We start from the raw sequence: 19,350 nt of genomic DNA, 5'->3' as shown, positions 1-19,350 counted from the left end.
CCACAATGTCAACCAAAACTGAACAGTATAAACTTTCTTAAACAGTAGAATTTATGGCAGAGCTGTTGCAATGAACTGCATTCGATTGTACAGCTGGATCTAATCAAGTGGCCGCTGTGTGCAAGTGCATTAAAAAAAATCGCTGTATATGGAGACGCAAGCTCACCTCCGGTACAGTAGGTGGCGACATGCACCTTTATGGTTGGTTTTATACTCTGCCAGCAAAACATTAGAGGAAGAAGAGACTCATGGCGGTGTAACGTACGCATATGCTTGGGCTACGCTGTTTGCCTCTTACTGTCGATTGAAAGAGACTCACCGCCGACAACAAACGACTTCTTCCAAGGGGTATGTAGTTACGAATGAACCGGCGCGTATTATTTTATGGCAACACACTGAAATTCCAAGTGTAAGTGGCCCCAGCGTGCCGGCAGCGTCCAGGCGTGACACATAGGACGGCCTCGCTCCGGCAGGGAGACACTATCACGGTGCTGTCATGCAAGTTGGACTGCACATTTTGCACCGTCGGCTTGTTTTGGCGTCATGTCGATATGTTTTGTGTGTGTCACGCACGGCCAAATGTCCAAGCTCTCTCTTCAGTGTCCGCTCAGCTGGCTTACATTTGCTTTAGTCATGACTGAGCGTCTTGTGAGTTAGGGGCCCGGCTGTTGCCAAATGAACTGTCAGATTGCAGCGTGATATCATTGATACTTGGGATAGACACACAGTATTGCTTGAATATTAACTTCGTATTATTCTGCACTGCACTGATACCTTATTTATTCTGGGCAACATTTGACCACTTGGTTAAGGTTAGGGTTGTGGTTTGGTGAGGGCTCACAGCATCAGCGTCCATGTCACCAGAGGCTTGGCCAGGCAGGGCTTCCTCTTTGAGTCTGCAGGAGCACCCCACTACAGTTTCTTGCTCTCCTAATTAGAGCTGTCGTTATTATATCAACATTGTGATATAAGACTAGGTACCATCTGGAATGTTGCATATTTTATTGTTTGAAAGGCTCCATTACAGTAAAGAGATGCAGTTTTCTGAATTTATCGCACTGTTGTATGTCTATGCATATTCTCATTCGTCCAGGTCATAGGCATCTCAAGGAAATTGAATCAGGTCAACTGGACTTAGTTATATGTCGAGAAGACTTTTATCCAAGTGGCTTCACCAGTTCATGCTGTTCATTAGGTTAGGCTGGTTAGTCTAGTCTAGGCTGGTTAGTGATAGTGATACAGGTTTGACTTGCCGTCTCTCCTCAGGTCAGAATGCTTCGCAGATCAAGGATAAGTGTCCGGCCCAATGTCAGTGTGGCAGGGAGAACCGGGGCCCTGACAACGCCTCAGGATGCCCCACCACAGAATCAGGGGGCCAGTGACATCCCGGCAGAAGGAAACGAGGAGCATACCGCCACTGCTGAGACAAAAGAACCCACTGTGGAACCATCAGGAGCAGCTGCAGGGTGTGTGACAACTATAAGAAAGGCTCCAAATATCACTTAAAGTTCTTTTTGTTTTGTTTTTTTTGTCTTTGTTTGCTCAAAGTAATGGATATGCTCTCATCTGTTTTTCTGCAGAGACACTAATGATGAAAATGGTGAAGGCGTTAGCTCCTCAGCTGCAGTCCAGAGGAGAAAACGGTTCTCTGTCAAGCCCAAAGTGGCCCCACGCACCTGGACCTCTGTCCGGACACCAAAGTCTTCTGTCAAGGCAGCCTCGGAGGCCCAGGCCCCTGGTCCAGACCCTGATAAGCCAACTACATCCAGCCAGAAAGAGACTACAGTCGCTCAGGAACTTCAGTCCCAGGGTCGACAGAAGCCTTCTGGAGAGAGCAGACAGCCCAAGATGCAGCCCACCCTCTCCTCCCCTCCCCCTCCAAGCCCCACAGCCGTCTCTCCAGCTGAGGACACGGCAGAAGAAGCCCCACTGCCGTCAGACAAAGGCAAAAAATCAGAAAGCAGCCAAGCCAGAGATGTTCCTCCCAAACCACCAGACAAAATCCCCCCCTCTCTACCAGAGAAAGAGGCTTTAGAGATATCAGAGAGAGCTGAGACTCTAGTGTCCAGGTCCTCCAAGAGTGGATCCCACCTGCCAGCACCCAGAATGTCCTTGAGCAGACTCCTGAACGACCCAGTGGATTTACAGAGGTTGGCAAAGGCCCGTAAGCTCAGGGAGCTGCTCAGGCATGAGATGGACAAAGAGAAGGTGAGCTGAGCTGAAGTAACCAGCATCCTTATCCTCATTCTCATCACCTTCTGAGTGTAATAGCTTGTCTCCTGTATTAATCTTGACTGATGAAAGTTCAAAATGAAAATGTATTTATTTACCATTGCAGAAACTCAAGAAGGATAAGGCACGTCAAAAGGAATATATATTAGACCCTGCCAAAATGACCATGAGAGACCTCATCTATTATCTACCAAACTCCAACCCCATGACGTAAGTAACTTTCATGGAGTAACATTCAGTTATTTCCAGATGCAGTTTTTAATATAAATTATTTCAGATATTTAGCATTCACTTGCCTTATGTGTGTTAATAGTTGCAACTTTTTCCAGGTCCTATTTAGAAGACACAGGGCGGGAAAATGAGACTGAAATCCCTCCCTCTGTGGCCAGAGAGAAGTAAGAGTTTGTCTTACCTGTCCTTTCTCAGAATTGTTTCTGTGTTTGTCACTGATCTCATCCATGGCTGGGTATCAAAATGATACAAATTCACTCCATAATGACTTGGTATTTGTATCCAAGCTGAAGTATTGAAAAAAATCAAATGATTTAATGATTTTAATCCTCAGATCAAGTTTTTTTTTTTTTTTTAAGTAAAGGTGTTACCAGGAAATCATTTGAGCATGGCCTGATTTGGTTAAACAAGCAGTTGCCTCATAACAATGTGGCACAAAATAGATGCATGAGAGAGGTGCCTCCTTTTCAAACAAAAGAAAAAAAAAAGTCTTTGTATTTGTATTCAGTTTGAAGCATTTTTAAGTACAGTGAAATAAAAAATCCAACAATGGAGTTTATCAGTAATACATCAGCACTGTGATGTGAGATATGACTTGGGATATGATATTGTAATATTGTGATATGGCATGGCATGGCAAGTGTTTTGTATTTTCCTGCATTTAAAGGCTGTGTTACAGTACAGTGACACAAATTTCTGAACATTGTTGCTGTTCTATTATTTGTCTTCACCTGCCTTCACATTACTAAAGATTGTTTTCACAAAAATCCCGTGTGTGATAAAATATCAGTCCTTTATTTTAAGATTTGCAAAAGTGGACCTATACTATATTTAAAAAAATCTCAAAATGTCCATCTTTGTCTCTCCTTGACAAAATCATCTAGACTGAATGATAGCATTTTCAAATAGCCTAAATATGTTTCTAGATAGTTACTATTTCATAATTTCACTGATAACTTCATTGCTGGGCCACTGAACCACACGTTGACCTACATATGCTGACTGTACACTGACCCACTTCTGATTTCTTGACATTTGCAACTAAATCCACAGATCACCCGAGCGAGCCCAGGAACCTGAGATCCTCCCGGAGACAGCAAGCCAGACGATGGAGGATGAGGAGGAAGTGGAGGCAGAAGAAGAGAAGGATCAGCCACTGATGGCTCCTCGGGTGAAGGTGGCAGAGGACGGCTCACTGATCATCGATGAGGAGAGGTCAGTGGAGTTCTGTAGGCGTAGATACCAAGTGTTGCTAGTCAGTCTACCTCCTTTCTGTCCATCGTTGTTGCTCAAATGCTGCCAAGCAGACATCCAAAAGTAGTTTGCCTTGACTAACGGAATAACATGACAAGCTGTGAAAATGATGTTGAGAAAGAGTTACTTGTTGTGCAGGCTTTTTTTCACCGTTTCTAAACATCTTTTGTGGGTGAACAGGGAAAGAGCAGTACAGAGCTAAAGTTTTGCAGTGGTGGAGGTACAACACATTGGCCGAAAACTTTTGAAAGGCATCTTACGTGCACTATTGTACTGTATCACAGTCAATGGGACCGGCAAAGCAAGCACAAGTCCAAAGTACTGATAGATAAACTGACTGAGATGATGACTAATACAAGTTTATGTATGTTGGCTGCTGAGAAGGGAAGACAAAAAATACTAATGGTGTGTTGCTTATGTAATCATATCATGTGACCCTGTGGCACAGCTTGACCGTGGAGGTCCAGCGATCGGAAGGTGCAAACCCAGTGGAGGAAAGAGACACCGTCTTTGAGCGCGGCACCACTACAACTTACTCAAGCTTCAGGAAAGGGACCTACACCAAGCCTTGGTCTAGCGAAGGTTTAAATGACATAAATAACCTGAACATTATTGTGGCACCCCTTTTTACTCCGCAGCATTGTCTTTATTTGCTACTTGTCTGGGTTTTCATCAGAGACGGACATGTTCTTCGTGGCCGTCAGCATGGTGGGGACAGACTTCTCCATGATTTGCCAGCTGTTTCCGCACAGAGCTCGATCAGAGATCAAGGCTAGTAGTCCTTTGACTGTCATAGAAACACAGACAAGCATGCATAGTAAAAAATAGAAGAATTATTAATGAAGAGGCAGTTGCACAAATAAACAACTTGTTAACATGTGCTCATGGTATTGTGTTGGTTTTAATCTTTCAGAACAAGTTTAAAAAGGAGGAGCGAGAGAATGCCTGGAGGATTGATAAGGCTTTCAGTAAGTATCTGTCTAGAAAGCCCCCCCACTGCCTGTTTTCAGCTTGCATTGTTTTTTCCTTGAAGCTATGAAGAGCTATGTTTTTCAGCTGGTTAAAAATTGCCCCCTCTTTTTTTTAAATTTAATTTAATTTTATTATTATATATATATATATATATTTTTGACCAGCATAACCAAAGACAGGCTACACAGGGAGATATTCCACCTTCAAGAATATGGGAGGCCAAACTGAGTTAAATGAACAGCAGTCAATGGGACTTTACCAGAAAATCAGCTTTCTAAATTATAATCATTTTCATTGTCATTGTCGTCATTGGAGATTAAGAAGATTTACATTTCTACGTGCTTAAATAATGAAATCTGGAACTATTTAAGGGGAAAAGGCCTTTTCCATTTAATTATGCCACGAGTCAACAACATTCAGCCTCAGTACTGGTGGGAATTATCTAAAATTGCCATAATTTTACAGGTTTAAGTCATTTTACATGTCTGGGCACAGACCAGACAACATCTGTCCCTGACGAGTTTGGGTGTGGAGCTCCTTCCTGTGCCCGAAGCCCTCAGGGACAAATGTTGTCTGTTGCAGTTGCAGTCCAATCCTGGGAGAAAGAAAAAGTACTGCACACTTATCTTGTTGCCACGACTGAACTAAAACATGAGAATGACTTTTAGGGACATTTAAGGAGCAAGTTATATCTTTTGGCCATGAATCAGTAAATCATTACCTTGAAATACTTTTTTTCCCTTCACAGTGCACCCCTGGGGTGCTGAAGTTTTTGTTTTAAATTATGCACTTTGGAAAATGTTACTTATGTTACGTTCTGTTGGATCTCCTGCACATTTTGTCCTTTGTGGTCATGGTGCTTTTATTCCACTGTTCTTTCACTGTGCAAATATGTACTAAAATGTTTAAAAAATGCTGCAGTTGGGATCCTTATCGCATCCTGTAGTGGGCTTAATGGAACACGGTCTGCTAAATGTCTTGTAGAAGAGAGGCGGAAACTGGATATTGAGTATTTTTCCAAGCTGCTAGAGAAGATACTGGAAGTTCAGAACAGCAAGAGTAAGAAACCCAAGTCTCCCAGTGAGAAGAAGCCACCCACCAAAAAGCGCAACAGGAAGGCAAAGGGTAAATAAAACACTTTCAGTTAACTGCCTGTGCCCTGCCACTGTTTTCAGTCCTCAGGCCAACTGTGAAAATTTGATCTTGAATAATAGTTTACAGTTCAAACTTAGCAGCTGTTGTCCTTAGAAAAGGTATTATCCTTATGTCTTGTGTTCTCTTTCCCTCCTCAGAAAAGAAAGCTAAGAGAAAGCTGAGTGATGTGGAAGAGGAGGATGAAGAGGGTGCCACTCCTTATTTGGAAGAAGTGGAGGGAGAGAAAGAGAATGAGGACATCTCTAATGAGGGAGGGACCCCTGCTTCCACCCCTAAGAGGAAATACAAAAGAAAAAAAGGAGAGGAGTCTTCACCTAACAAACCAAATGACAAGAAGATGGCAAGAGCTGAAAAGAACAAGGAACAAGGTACAGGAACTAGCCATAATTTTGTGATGAGTCAGTGTGGTGTTGTCGGTTAAAATATCAAGTTCAGTTTTTCTTTTTGCTTATTTATTTATTTATTTTTTTGCTTGTATGTTCTCAGGAGAGGCACACACACCTGAAGATGTGGAGGCAGCACTGCCAGAGGATCAGACAAATCTGAACATGTAATGTACCCTTTAAAAAAAAAAAACACTTTTAAAAAAAAAAAAAAAAAAAAAAACCTAATAAACTCCAAAAGGCATTAAAATTTCCTAATTTATCTGAATGTTCAGGTCTGAAGACACTGAACCCGCGAAAGCAACCAAGGGCACTACAATCAAGCCAGCTCAGCTTTCACGAGGGAGAGCACCAAAGCCGCTCCTGCCACTAGGGCGGAAGTGGGGGAGAAAATGTCAGGTACCCAACACAAAGCCCAACGTCGGTGCCACAGATGCAGCGCAAGAGAGCTTGGGTGACGAGGCCTCGAAAGGAGAGGTTAGAGCTTCAGCCGCAGTTCAGACAGCTATTAAATGTTTGTGCATCTACTACATGATCTTACTGAAGTTACCCTAATTTTTCAGGTTTGTAAAGATGCATCACCGTCAAGACCCGCAAAGGAGAGGAAGTTAGAGAATGATGACACTTCATCTGATGGTGAAGGAGACTCTGCTGTTAAACCTCTGAAACCTACCAGGTACAACATGTCACGAGTCATCTTGGAAACAATATCATTCTCAAATTGGGTACAAAAATAATACAGCCTGAACAATACTGGATTTTTCAGGCTGATACCAGTACCAATATTATGGAGTAAAAAAAACCCACATTTTTGGCAATAATCCATCAGTTGTGGTTCTCACACACTTGTGACAAAGATATATAATGGAAACAGGATATTTTACAGTGTAATAGTAAACTTAATTGTTCAAAATGACATCAGTCCACTGAGGTCAAACAAACTTTACTGGGAACTTAATAAATATAAATAACTATATATAAAAAGCCACAAGCAGAACTATATTTATGTATAGCATCTATAAAGCAGGTTTTTCTGCACTATGTTCTGTAAAAAAGTTTTCATATCGGTGCTTATCAGATAACATATACACAGACACTGGTATATCTGTGATAGACCGATACTGGCAGATAAAGTCAGTCAGACTCTAAAAATTATAACTCCCAACTGAAAGTATTGTTTAGCTGCTAACTAATGTGTGATTGTGGATCTAGGTATGGAAGAATGCCCAAACCCATTCAGCACTTGAATTACCCTGCCAAGGAGGACACACACTCCAAAGCATCTGAAACCACTTGTGGCTCTGCCTACCCAGAGGGGCCCAGCACCACTACTGCCAAGCCTAAACCCAAGTGCCAGGCAAAGAAGGCCAGATCATCAAAGGCCCAAGTAGCTCAAGAGCCCAAGAAATCAAAACTGGTCACCCTCAGGGCTTCTCAGTCTGAATACAGTGATGATGAGGATGGAGACCAGACGGAGGCAAATGAGATGGAGGAAGAGCAGCATCATCCCTCGTGCTCCAGTAAGGACAGTAGTGCCCCTGTGTTTGTGCCTGTCAGCCTGCGCTCCCCGCAGCCTGTGGTGTCAGAGGTGGAAGAGACTATGGAGGAGGTATGAGAAACATAGGCCCCCTTTACACCTGCCGTTAACATGCATCTCAATTTCAGACTGTTTGGAGTTATCTTTTAGTGGGATTCCATTTAGCATCTGCTATTAAATGCAAGTCATGCATCCACAGTGGGATAAGTTTCTCTTTTCTTCTAAGGATCTATCCTTAGGCTTATCCTAAAGGTTTGCAAGTGCTAACTAACAGGCATTTTATATGAACTTCTTATATTTCAAAAGTGAAGAGATGAAGAGATAACATTTGAGATGATGTGCACATCCTGCGTGATCGCAGAAGAGAAGGCTGCAAGTTTAGTTGGTTTACTTTCATTACAACAGGAAGAAAAATATTCTTTTACATAGTTACTATGTGTGGATTGAATTCGTGTTGTATTTACACCACTTTCATATTGTGGTCAGAGATTTTTCTGCCCCCCAAACCCCCCCCTTTTTGGGTTTGTTATTTTATTTTCAATGCATCTTGAGTGCACGTACAGCTGGATTGACTACACATTTGCACAATCCAGTTACATTTTGACTGCATGTTAATGGCAGGTCTAATCAGAGCCTTAAATTAACCATGTGTTTTATGTTCACTTCATCTGTTGATTTATTTATTTATTTATTTTTTTTTTGTATGTCTTGTTTTTTGATTCCATTTCCTGTAAAAGTTTAATATTATTTCTTTATAGTTTGTGTGTACACATGAACTGTCATTTTTATTCCTTTTTCTTTATGCATGGTTTTCCCATAATACTTATCCTCCACCCTGTTCCATGCTTAGCTTGATATCTTGGTCAATGTGCCTGATGTGCTGGGCATCTCCCAAGATGCACTCTGTCCTGATGCTTCATGCAAGCAGGCACAAGATGAGACAGGCACAGCTGGGCCCTGTGAGCATCAGTTGGACCTGCTGGTTGTAAGTGCCCCATGCTTACCATGAAGTACCCATGATGTTAATTCATTAACCCCAGTTACACTCATCATTTTGATATGAATGATTTATTTCAAACATGTACATAAAGAAAACAAACAACTTTTAAATAACAGAAAATGTCAATTTCTCTATTCTCCATGACAAAGTAAATATTTTGCAAGGTGTCAGGAGCAGTAAGAAGTATAAATCTATTTAATCCTACTTCTTTATCTATCTATTTATCTGTCTGTCTGTCTATATTTCTATCCGTTTTCCTGGCATGGATTCAATTCCCTTGTCGCCTTAGAGAGAGGTGTTACTGCAAATCAACACCAAGTTGTTCTGAGTGATCACCTTCATCCTATGATGAAGTGTGAATTTCTTCTGTTGAAATAGGCTTAAATCAATGGCATCTTGACTTTAATCTGATGACAGTGAATGTGCAAACATGTAACTGGGGTATCTGTGATTTTCCATGTTCATTACATCTATTCAAAAGTGTGTAGCTGTTCTGGCATATATAAATAAGTTTTTGATCTGATATATTAATGGCTAATATATTTGCCTTCCAGGATGTTATAGACTTCCTTTCTTCAGACCAGGGAGAAGGTAAGTTGGATAGATATCCTGAATATCTCCGAGTTGGCACATTTTTAGATTATTTCAGAAAACTAAGTCATGCTCTTTTTGTCTCTGTGTATTTCAGGAACTGAGGAAGAGAGTTACAATGAGGCTGCTCAGACCCTGTTGACCATTGGCAACCTGGCACATCTCTCTCAGCCAGCACAGAGTCATACATCTACACAAGATCATACAACAGGTTAGAAACACAGAGGCCATGTGACTCATTGTGTTGTAATTTATATTCACCTTCATCAAGAGTAAGATCAATCATTTCATTATTCACTCTCATTAACTATTTATCAAATTGCCATTTTTATTGCAGGGACTGCTACAGCCAGTGGAAATGAAACATGCAGCCAAGACCCACAAGAAGACATTGTATCAAAGCCTGTTGCCCACGTACAGAACAGCACCGCTGTGACTGAAACTTCAGACTGTACAGTCACAGAAGCAACAGAGATTGTTGAACAAGAGAAACCAGAATGCAGCACAACACACGAAGACCCGTTATCTCAGACTGATGATGTACAAAACAATGCTACTATGACTGTAACCTCAGACTGTAGAGTCACAGAACCAACACAGACTGTTGAAGAAGAAGAACGAGAAAGCAGCATAACAGACCAAGACCCATCATCTCAGACTGGCGACAAACCCATTATTAAAGCCAGTGATTCAACATACAGCAAACAAGAGATTGCTGCCAATGTAGAATGTGCCTCTCAAGCAGAGTTGAGCTCAGATGTCTCAGAGCAAAATTCCCAACAGACCCGGAGAAGACGCTTATCCAAGGTGAAACCCAAACCCAACCTTGGCCGAGCCTCTGGAATTGCACGGTCAAAAAAGGAGGCCATGACGTCACCTGTTAGCACAGTTAAGGAGAGCCACACAGTTGCTCCAGAGCTTTCTGGAGTCACTCAGTCACTATCAGTTGCTGATGAATCGACCTCAGAAATAGCTGACTCTGGTACAGCATCCTTAATTTTTGACAGTGCCTCTGCTGAATTCATGGCAGAACCATCTGTCACTCAGGAGAAGGCGGTTGATGAAGAATTTGCTCCTCAAGTAGAATCTCACTCTACGATATCAGATCAACAGTCTTTACAAAATAAAACCAAAATGAAACCTAATTTGGGAAGGGACACCAGAAATGCAAAGCCACAATCAGTGAGTGCAGATGAAAAACTGAAATCACTTGTTGAAACAAGTGAAAGTAGTTGTATTAATCCAGGGACATCGTACGCAGCTGTCAAAGAAGCACAAGTTAGTCCACGGTCAAACATAGTAGATCCTGTCCCAGTACAAGAGAGCAGTGATCATCCTGCTGCCACTATTGCAGCCACAGAGGAGCTGTCTAAGATTCAGCAAGAGGAGAGTGGAGATGGATCCACATGTCAGACTAGGATTACAACTAGGAGGCAATTCTGTAAAGTCAAACCTAAACCAAACTTAAGAAAGACACCTAGAACTGTACAGTCAGAATCACAACCCAAAGAAGATAGTGTCACACATTTCAAGCCTACAGAGAATCCTTCAAGCCCAACTTGTAGCCCTAAGTCAACTGTGAACACAGTGGCACAGTTGGAGCCACAACCAGCTTGCAGCACTACCCCTCATGCAGAACCACCGCTAAGCACTGGTCCTGCTTCAGATTTAACACCATCTCTGGGAATAAACCATCCTCAAAAACCCACAGAGGAAATCTTCACTGGTGAGGAGACAAAGGCTGAAGTTGGACCTGCTTATCAGGTAGACTCAAGCTCAGAGTGCTTAGAGCGGGATGTAAGAAGGAGACGTTTTCCTAAGGTCAAACCCAAACCCAATGTAGGACCCTCCACAAGAACTGCACAGTCAAAACAAGCCTATATAGGCAGATCTTCAGATACAATCTCAAAAAAAACACCCATGACAGATAGTACCTCACAAGGTGAAGTGAAAACTACAGAAAAGGCCAGTGAGCATTTGACATCACCACATTGTTTGTTGAACAGAGAACATCTTAGCTCAATAAGCTCTGGAGAACCAGGACCAGAAAGGTCAATGGAGAACACTACTCCCCAGAGTAGGTCCCCTGATGATGTAGTCATGAAAACATCGGGGCTTACTCAAGATCAAGTCCTATTGACAGACTCTGTTCCTGAAACTCTGAGTAGTGATGAATCCACAATTCAGGTGGAACCCCCAGGGAAGTGTGCCTCCAGTCAGGACAAGGTGGAAGCTGGAGCTTCTCCACAGATGGGCTGCAACCTGAGAACGTCCACCCAAACTGCAGGCTCAAATTACCAAACCAGAGATGATGCACCTGCAATGTCAGAGTCCCAGTCCTCAGAAGATGGCTCCACACCATCAAAAGATGCATCTGAACAGACTACTAATGCACAGTCCAAACCAGTGCCAACAGAAAACCCCCAGCAGCCATGTTCAGAGAGCTCAGATGTCGTCCGTGTGGATGACTCATTGTTTAAGGATCAAGATGTGTTCCAGAGGAACCTTTATGAAAACACTGAAACTACTCAAACAGTCCAGGATAATTTCCAAGCTGCCCAGTGGTAAGACCAGTACATGAGTCACATTTCTCCTCCAATTTAGTGCATTAGAGCATGCAGTTATTGGATGTTTTGATGGACATTGTATTCAGTATTCATGTGTCTCTTACATGCAAGCATAGATATTTAATGTGTAGAAATCATTTTACTTGCAAACATTTTTCCCTTCTCTTCCTCTCAAAGTGCTGGTGGTAGTGAGTCAGAGCCACTGGACTCTAACAAGTCCTTAGGAAATGCTCTTCAGACTTGTAGAGCCACACCTCCCAAATCGAACCTGGGATGCAGCCATCCGTGCCAGCACCCGCAGCCAGTACAGAACACAACGCACCTCCAACCAGGTTTGAGAACCATTAGAGGAATGCTGTTTAGGCATATCTCTAACCTCAAATGAAGGAGATCAGACACAGATAATTATTTCTGTCTGTGACCTCTGCAGTACCTGTGCAGATTATGACTTGATAACGAAACGTCTCTCTACAGATTCCGGTACATGTGTACAGGTTCTGCAGGACGCTGCTCCTCACAGACTTGACTCCAACGTCCAGGAACCAGCAGAGGGAGCTGATGATCTAAGCAATGCTGTGTCTTTGGACTGTGTGACACACATACCTATAAAATCCACCCAGGTAAATGACATAATCAACATCAGCAGAAAGATGAAGGAAATGTGTGAATCCAGTCCCTGCTTGTGTGCCACAGAGGCCCAACATAATGATGTTTTGATCATTAAGTTAGGGTGACTTTTAGCATATCAGTATATGATGATACTACATGTAAGCATAAATGTTCCAAAGTTTGTGTTTATTTCTCTTAATCCCATCAGGGTGCAGCTTCTTCCAGTACAAGCGGGACCCAAAGTTACCCAGACCTCACAACACATCTAGAAGGTTGGGTAATTGTATATCACTTTACACTAGCAAACAGGTTTTTAACATTGTGTTGATCATGATCTCAGTTGATAGTGTGCTTTACACATAAATATATTATTCAGGTCATGAAGAACATTTTTTCAAATCTTTATATTTGGAAATGCAATTTCCAGTTCCTTGGAAAGTAAAAGTAGTAAAGTAAAATTCAAATTTTATAAAAGTTTTAGAAAAGTTTTGACTAAAGCAGCATCAACTCTATGAACGATTGACTGACCAATTAAAAATGAGAGAGAACTGTTCATGGTGGCCTGTTAGGATTTCCATTTTGTGTGTTGCTGCATCAGTTTGTCTCAGACTGGTGCAGAAAATTCAGAGTACTTAACTGACCTTCGTTAGTAATGACCATATTCATCCGTGTCTGTCTCTGTCTGTCTTTCTCCCCATTAGTCCTGTCGGAGCAAGCCCCTTCAGATCCAGAGGAGCCGTTTTTCATCCTCTCTCTGACTGAGATTCCATTTTTCCCATCAGGGGAGGAGGTGGGCAGTGTATCTGAGCCTCTCCCTTGTGTTTCAGTCTCAGAAGCACCAGCACAACCACAGAGGTCAGTGCCCACCTTTTTATCAGCAAACCATCCCATATAGACAAGCATGGAGCCTGTCTCGTATGGTGTCTTATGCAGTAGATTTAAAGTCCGGAAAATATTGTTGTGCCTTTCTAAATCCTCAACACAGTGACTTGATAAAGATCAGATAAAAAAAAAAACTGCTTGACATTGGTAGTAGTCCAAAAATAGAAAGTTTATTTATCACTTATTTAGCACACCTTTACTCTAGGATGTGAATAAACTGGGATATGGGTGTATCTTGATTAAGGTGCAAGTAGGGTTGGGAACCAGAACCGGTTCTTTTTCAGAACCTGTTCCGAAATTGAAGAAATGGAGCTGGATCCATCATTTTTGCAAAACCGGTTCCCATAACGATTCCTGGAATTTCTTATCTGCATTCATTTTGCTCAGTTGTGTGCATTGAAGCAACTGTGGCGACGTCACGTCACCTACAAGACTGAGCACGCCCGAGGTGGATACACCCCCACTGCACTGCTATGAAGAATGTCGGACCGTCATTATCAAGCGAGGCAGGAGGAGGAGTGCAGCCCCGCAGCGTAACCAAACACTGTCGAAGCCAGAAAAACGCAAATGCACTTAACTAGGGACCTATAATTTCTGCTAATACGGAATCGCAGAATTAGAAAAACAACTGCACCGGCACCGTACGAGTCCAAAAGGCAAAGAAACTTTCCAGCTACAGCAGCGCACTGACATAGATTGTGTAACAAAGCGAAGAGGTGCCACTCCGCTCTATTTTCACTGGCTAACAGCAGCACACTGGCATAGCTTGTCTATTCAGAGAAGCGGTATCACTTCAGCTTATTTTTCATATTCAATCTCTGTTATCACAGGCATACTCCTACTCATTCATTGGTAGTTGAATTGTTAGGTCTGTTTGATAAGTAATTTACATTTTTAAACAAATAATAATATAACATTGTTAAGTAAGTCAAGCTTACTGGTAAACATCTACTCCTTCAGGATAATTTATTATGTTCTACAACTCATAAACATACACTAACACTACATTACACTAACACTACCCCCCACACAGCAAAATCAGCAAACATAAATCTGTCTGTACTTAAATAAAGTTCAGATAAGAGTAAGACCAGCCGCAACAGTCAAGTCAATCCGTTCAAGCTGGCAGCAGCTTGTTGTTTATTACTTGTTTTAAGTATAATGGTGTCATTAAAAAAATACAAAACTGTATATATTTGTAACCATTATCGGAACCGGTAGGAACCGGAATCGTTAAGAGGGAATCGTTAAGGAATCAGAATCGTTAAAATCCAAACGGGTCCCAATCCTAGGTGGGACCCTCACCCATGTGTGATTTTGCAGTTGGGATTAATCTTTGCTAAAGGTTACACAGATGCATACAAATAAAAAGACATCAACATAAGTCATGTATTTTGTTCTGTATTGATTCTACAAAATACAGAAAATATAACGTCCTTTTCCACAGGACACTATATTATGAACAGTATGTTCTAAACAGAGTACACACCAGGGAAATTCAACTCTTTAAACAGAGGATCCATCTACTCTCAGCTTGGAGGAGTTTCAATGTCCCCAGTTCTACATGCCCTCCTAACCGGTTGTATGGCTGTGAATGAAAAATAAGAGATGGAATGACAGACTTCTTTGAAGTGTCTCACAATGGTACATTTGACATCATTGCATCTGATAGCGCTCATTTGTTCAGTGATGCATGCTGTAACCTGTCTGAGAGCATCCAACCGTGATGAGGCACAAATTCCTTGATGTTGATTTCCTTTTAGTAATTGAACCTTGAAAACTTTTAATTTGTTGGAATTGATACAAGTTCCACACCCCCGACATGGGAGAGAAGGCATCTCATCCAAAGCTGCTGTTTAGAGGGGACAATAGTCCACGCTCACCAGCCAAACCCTGACACGTCATGATCTCTAATAATAGAGTAGAGGAGCATCTTCGGAGATTACCAGACAACATGTTGCAGTGTTTTTCAAAGAGTTTGCCAACATCAATACACAAAGAAGTGTTTGTGGAGATTAATGTACAAAAGGAAGAGTGTCTTGTAATGCCTCGACATGCCAGTCTGTGTTACAGTATGTAGGTGTGTTGGCTCGAAATGGCAGATCAAGAAAAACAAGGGAACAGCCTGCACAAGACCAAAAAATACTTAATTAAAAGTTTACGTCCATGAGAAAAAAAAATATCTTTATATATTTTATTTATATCATATTCAGTATATAAATACACAGTCTGTTGATTTATGTGCAGCATGAGAATATACGTCAGTATACAATATCCATACGGAATGAGCAATACTTCCAGCAAGTAAAGAAAAAAAAAAAACAGGCTTTTCGTACAAATAATGTATTGACAGTAAACGAAGCGACAGTTTCTCATTTATACCCTGCAGATGTTGGATTTCAAATACCCACTGTTACTGTTTGTAGGGACAGGACGCAAAGTATACAGAATTGTCAGAGCTATATGTCACAAATGGTTTAATATCATATGTTTTTCTGGTAATCAAACAGCTGAATCAGCTACTCTATTACTCTGACAAGAAAAAAAAAACACTCAGTGTGTGCATTCGGCCCTTTTGTCTGTGAGATTTGCTAGAGATTTATTGATCATCCCCTTTGGTTCTTGCTCACTGATGTGCAATTTTATGTTTCATATGGATCCACACACACACACACACACACACACACATATATATATATTTCTGTAAATGCCCTTATCATACAGGATATTCATTCATGTTCATGATATTCATGTTTTTGGACTGCTTCATCAGTCCCTGTGGCATTTTGTTCCTCATTGGACCTTGTTTTTTTTTTTTTTTTTTTTTTTTTTTTTTTTTTTCCCCCTCCAGTCTGTAGAGATGCTCGTAGGCTCATTATTTTGTAAGTAGGATCAGGTGTGCTTCCTCGGTTTGTTTGGCAATGATGATGGGGTAAATCCTGAAAATGTTTGTCACTTTTATTTTGTGTACTGAGCAGCTTTTGGTTTTCTTATGTTTTGGGCTCACTTTCTGTGGTGTATGTAAAGAAATTGTAATGAGATGATGTTCTAAGGATTGAGACGTTGGTCATTCGGCACTTTTCTGCACTTGTTTGAACATGGTAACAGAAATATTTTTGGACTACGACCTCTGTCAAGGAGTTTTACCTGGAGAGTGCAGTGTGTGGGTGTTAGTTGTATCTCATGCAGCACCGTCTTCATTCCTCAGCAGTGTTCTCGCTGCTTCTGGAGGAAGTTTGGCAGGCTCCTGTAGTGCTCCTGTGCCTGTTTCCATGGAGGAGGGTGGACGGAGAGACTTCACTAGTGTAATGCATGTTGAGTCTGCTCTAACTACATGCACAGTAAGTGAAGCTGCAAAGAACCCAGCGTTATCACATAATGTCTGTTTTTATTTGCTAACCCTTTGTTTTCCCCCCACCAGGATTCAATCACAAAGAAGCCAGTGGATCAGCATGGTAGGGTGATTGCATCGTCATCTGTCATTCATTAAATTCTGTTAATTTTGTAAACTATGATATTATCTGCAGTTAACATCCATTATGTGTCATACAGGAACAGATCCTGAAGTTCAGCCATCCAAGTTACCAGAGACTGATGAGAACAGTGAGATTGATGTTCCCTCTAAAAAGCGGAGACTCGACACAGGAAGAAGAGGTAGGCAGAGGGACGCACACACGCTGATCACATGTCATGTAAATGTCAAATCAGAGGCCTGTGTCATCATGTGCGCCTGTTTCTGCTCAAACCAGCCAAACTTCAGGTGAAGCCCAATACATCAAGGAAGAAACAAGCCCACAGGACTCTCACTGCCGAGGAAGCAGAAGTGAGTAAGCAAACAAACACCATCCCAGAATCAGACCTTCGCTGCCCGCCAGCACAAGCAGAAACACTTGATGCAACAGCAAGAGCAGGAGAAGAGGCCCTGGCTGAACCACAGAAAGGAACCAGCGGTTGTCTGGAAACTGGAAAGGACACACCCAGTCGAGGTTGTGACACGGAGGATCGTAGTCCAGAAGTACAAACCCAGGCTTCCCACCAGACCACACAGCCACCTGTGACCAGCACTCGTAATAGGTGAGAAGGAGAAGTAACACATTTTTTTCCATTTAATCACTATTTGTAAGGTATTTCCATTGTTGCCATGAATCATGACTTCTGAAACCAGCATTTTTTGCATTTGTTGGTTGTCTTTTTTTAACAAAATTTTGGGTACTTTTTATTTCCTAAACCCTGGCAGAAAACCCAGAGGATTCCTGTCCATCCTCTCGGAAAGCACTGCTCCTTCAGGACAACCTCAGCGTGTTAAAACGGGCTCGCGGGCGCCTAAGGTCAAAACCTCATGTACAGGAAGAAAACGAGCTGCCCCAGAGGCTGTAACCTCAACAGCGCTGCTGGAGGACTGTCACTCAACAGCTGCTACCCCAACAACATCTGCACAAGCTGAAGAGGACATCCCACAGAGCGCTGAGGGCCGGCTGTCATGCCCAGACCCAGGGCCCAGCACCTCTCTCTGTGTAGCTCAGGTAAGGAGGGTGGAGCTTATCCTTGTGGAGACTTGCTGTAATCTGTGCACACCTTCATCTGCCTGATTACAACTCCTCTTTTGTTCCTCTCTGTTGCAGGCACCAGCTGCTCAGCAGTGTGACTCGGTGGAAAACACCTTTGCAGAAGAGGAGCCTACCTGTGTAACTCAGTACTTCTTAAGCAACATTTTCACAGAAGTGGATGAAGGATGACGGCATGATAGAGATGATGATGAAAAGGAACTTTTTAAGTTGGCATTAGATTAAAAAATATATATATATTTATGTTGAATTTACACATACATTAACAGCTAACACATTTCAGGAACCTTTGAGAATCCAACAGAAGGAAGCGGCAGCTCCCAAAAAGTGAAATGGCATTGTCCCTTCTGCTTCCATTAAAACTGAGTTGTTAGACCCATCGCATATAAATATTTGTATTATATATATTAGTTTTATAACTCACCACTGAAAATATTTTGTAAATACTGTATTACAGTAAAACATTTGGTTTTCAAGGAAAAAAAGCTTGAAATAATGTACAGTCTGCCTGTTCACTCAGGGAAAGGTATTGAATTATTTTTCCAACAGTTTCTCTCCTAGGTAATTGTGCTATTTTTTTTTTAATCATTCTAAATATTAAATATTAAAATATAAGGAGCAAACTTTAATGTTTACGTTTCATGGAAACCAGTGTCTTATTGTGTACATGCCAAGTTGTCTCATGTAGAAAATACCATGCGCAGAATTGCAGTTTGTAAAAGTATCCCGACTTCTGCAAATTCTGCAAAACTAATAGCATGAGGTAATTACAACACGTATTTGTTTCATGATCATTTTGTGGTTAGAGCAACCTGGGTTGCATTTTATTTATTTTGAATTTTGTTTTTCTTTTTAATTTATTGTTTTATTTGATTTTGACAGTGCCAGTTGTAGCATTTCATTTAAAACTGAACCTTGTACACATGCAGCGTTCACTTACATGACTGTGGATTACTTGAGAAAAGTACATCACGTTACCTGAAGTGTTATTTTATCAGTTCATTGAATATCGCAACACAAGGTTGTGTAAACCATGCAAATAAACTTTAATTTCCTTCCACCACTGGATGCAGTCTTACATCTCTTTAGCCTATGTGTGTTGAGATGGGTGAAATTAAAGCATAATGCCAAGATAATGATACCATTTTGTGTAGCAAATTTTGATGAGTTCAATTATAGTGAAATTAAACTCTCCTAGATGAAGAGCCCTTCAATCCTCGCTTTGAAAACCACCTGTCTGTAGTAATCAAGCAGTCTCACATCTCCAACAGCAGCCATCAGTGTGCACTAAGTTTGTGTGCTGCATACATCAAGGATGCCAAAATAAAAGCTGCATTAGACCATGGACCTCCACTTTTGTTAAATGAGGACC

At 41.6% G+C, this 19,350-nt stretch overlaps 1 protein-coding gene across 1 annotated transcript; it reads left to right on the top strand.

Moving 5' to 3' along the window:
* The first annotated feature begins 241 nt into the window (after nt 1-241).
* zgc:162472 (transcription factor TFIIIB component B'' homolog) lies at nt 242-19,044 on the top strand. The gene is made up of 29 exons (XM_030065197.1): nt 242-348; nt 1,267-1,466; nt 1,581-2,208; nt 2,339-2,442; nt 2,562-2,627; nt 3,517-3,678; nt 4,166-4,299; nt 4,394-4,488; nt 4,631-4,685; nt 5,674-5,814; nt 5,982-6,212; nt 6,331-6,394; nt 6,503-6,704; nt 6,791-6,903; nt 7,440-7,836; nt 8,615-8,749; nt 9,319-9,355; nt 9,453-9,566; nt 9,693-11,919; nt 12,100-12,254; nt 12,397-12,542; nt 12,740-12,803; nt 13,233-13,386; nt 16,622-16,754; nt 16,835-16,868; nt 16,966-17,067; nt 17,163-17,487; nt 17,651-17,936; nt 18,036-19,044. Exons 2-29 carry the CDS (start codon nt 1,273-1,275, stop codon nt 18,147-18,149), a joined length of 6,612 nt encoding a protein of 2,203 aa, XP_029921057.1. The 5' UTR covers nt 242-348; nt 1,267-1,272; the 3' UTR covers nt 18,150-19,044.
* The last annotated feature ends 306 nt before the right edge of the window (nt 19,045-19,350 follow it).

Source organism: Myripristis murdjan, chromosome 12 (genome assembly GCF_902150065.1).
Source record: "Myripristis murdjan chromosome 12, fMyrMur1.1, whole genome shotgun sequence".
Lineage (NCBI taxonomy): Eukaryota > Metazoa > Chordata > Actinopteri > Holocentriformes > Holocentridae > Myripristis > Myripristis murdjan.
Note: the sequence above shows the minus strand (reverse complement) of the source record. Positions and strands in the feature narration are given on the sequence as shown.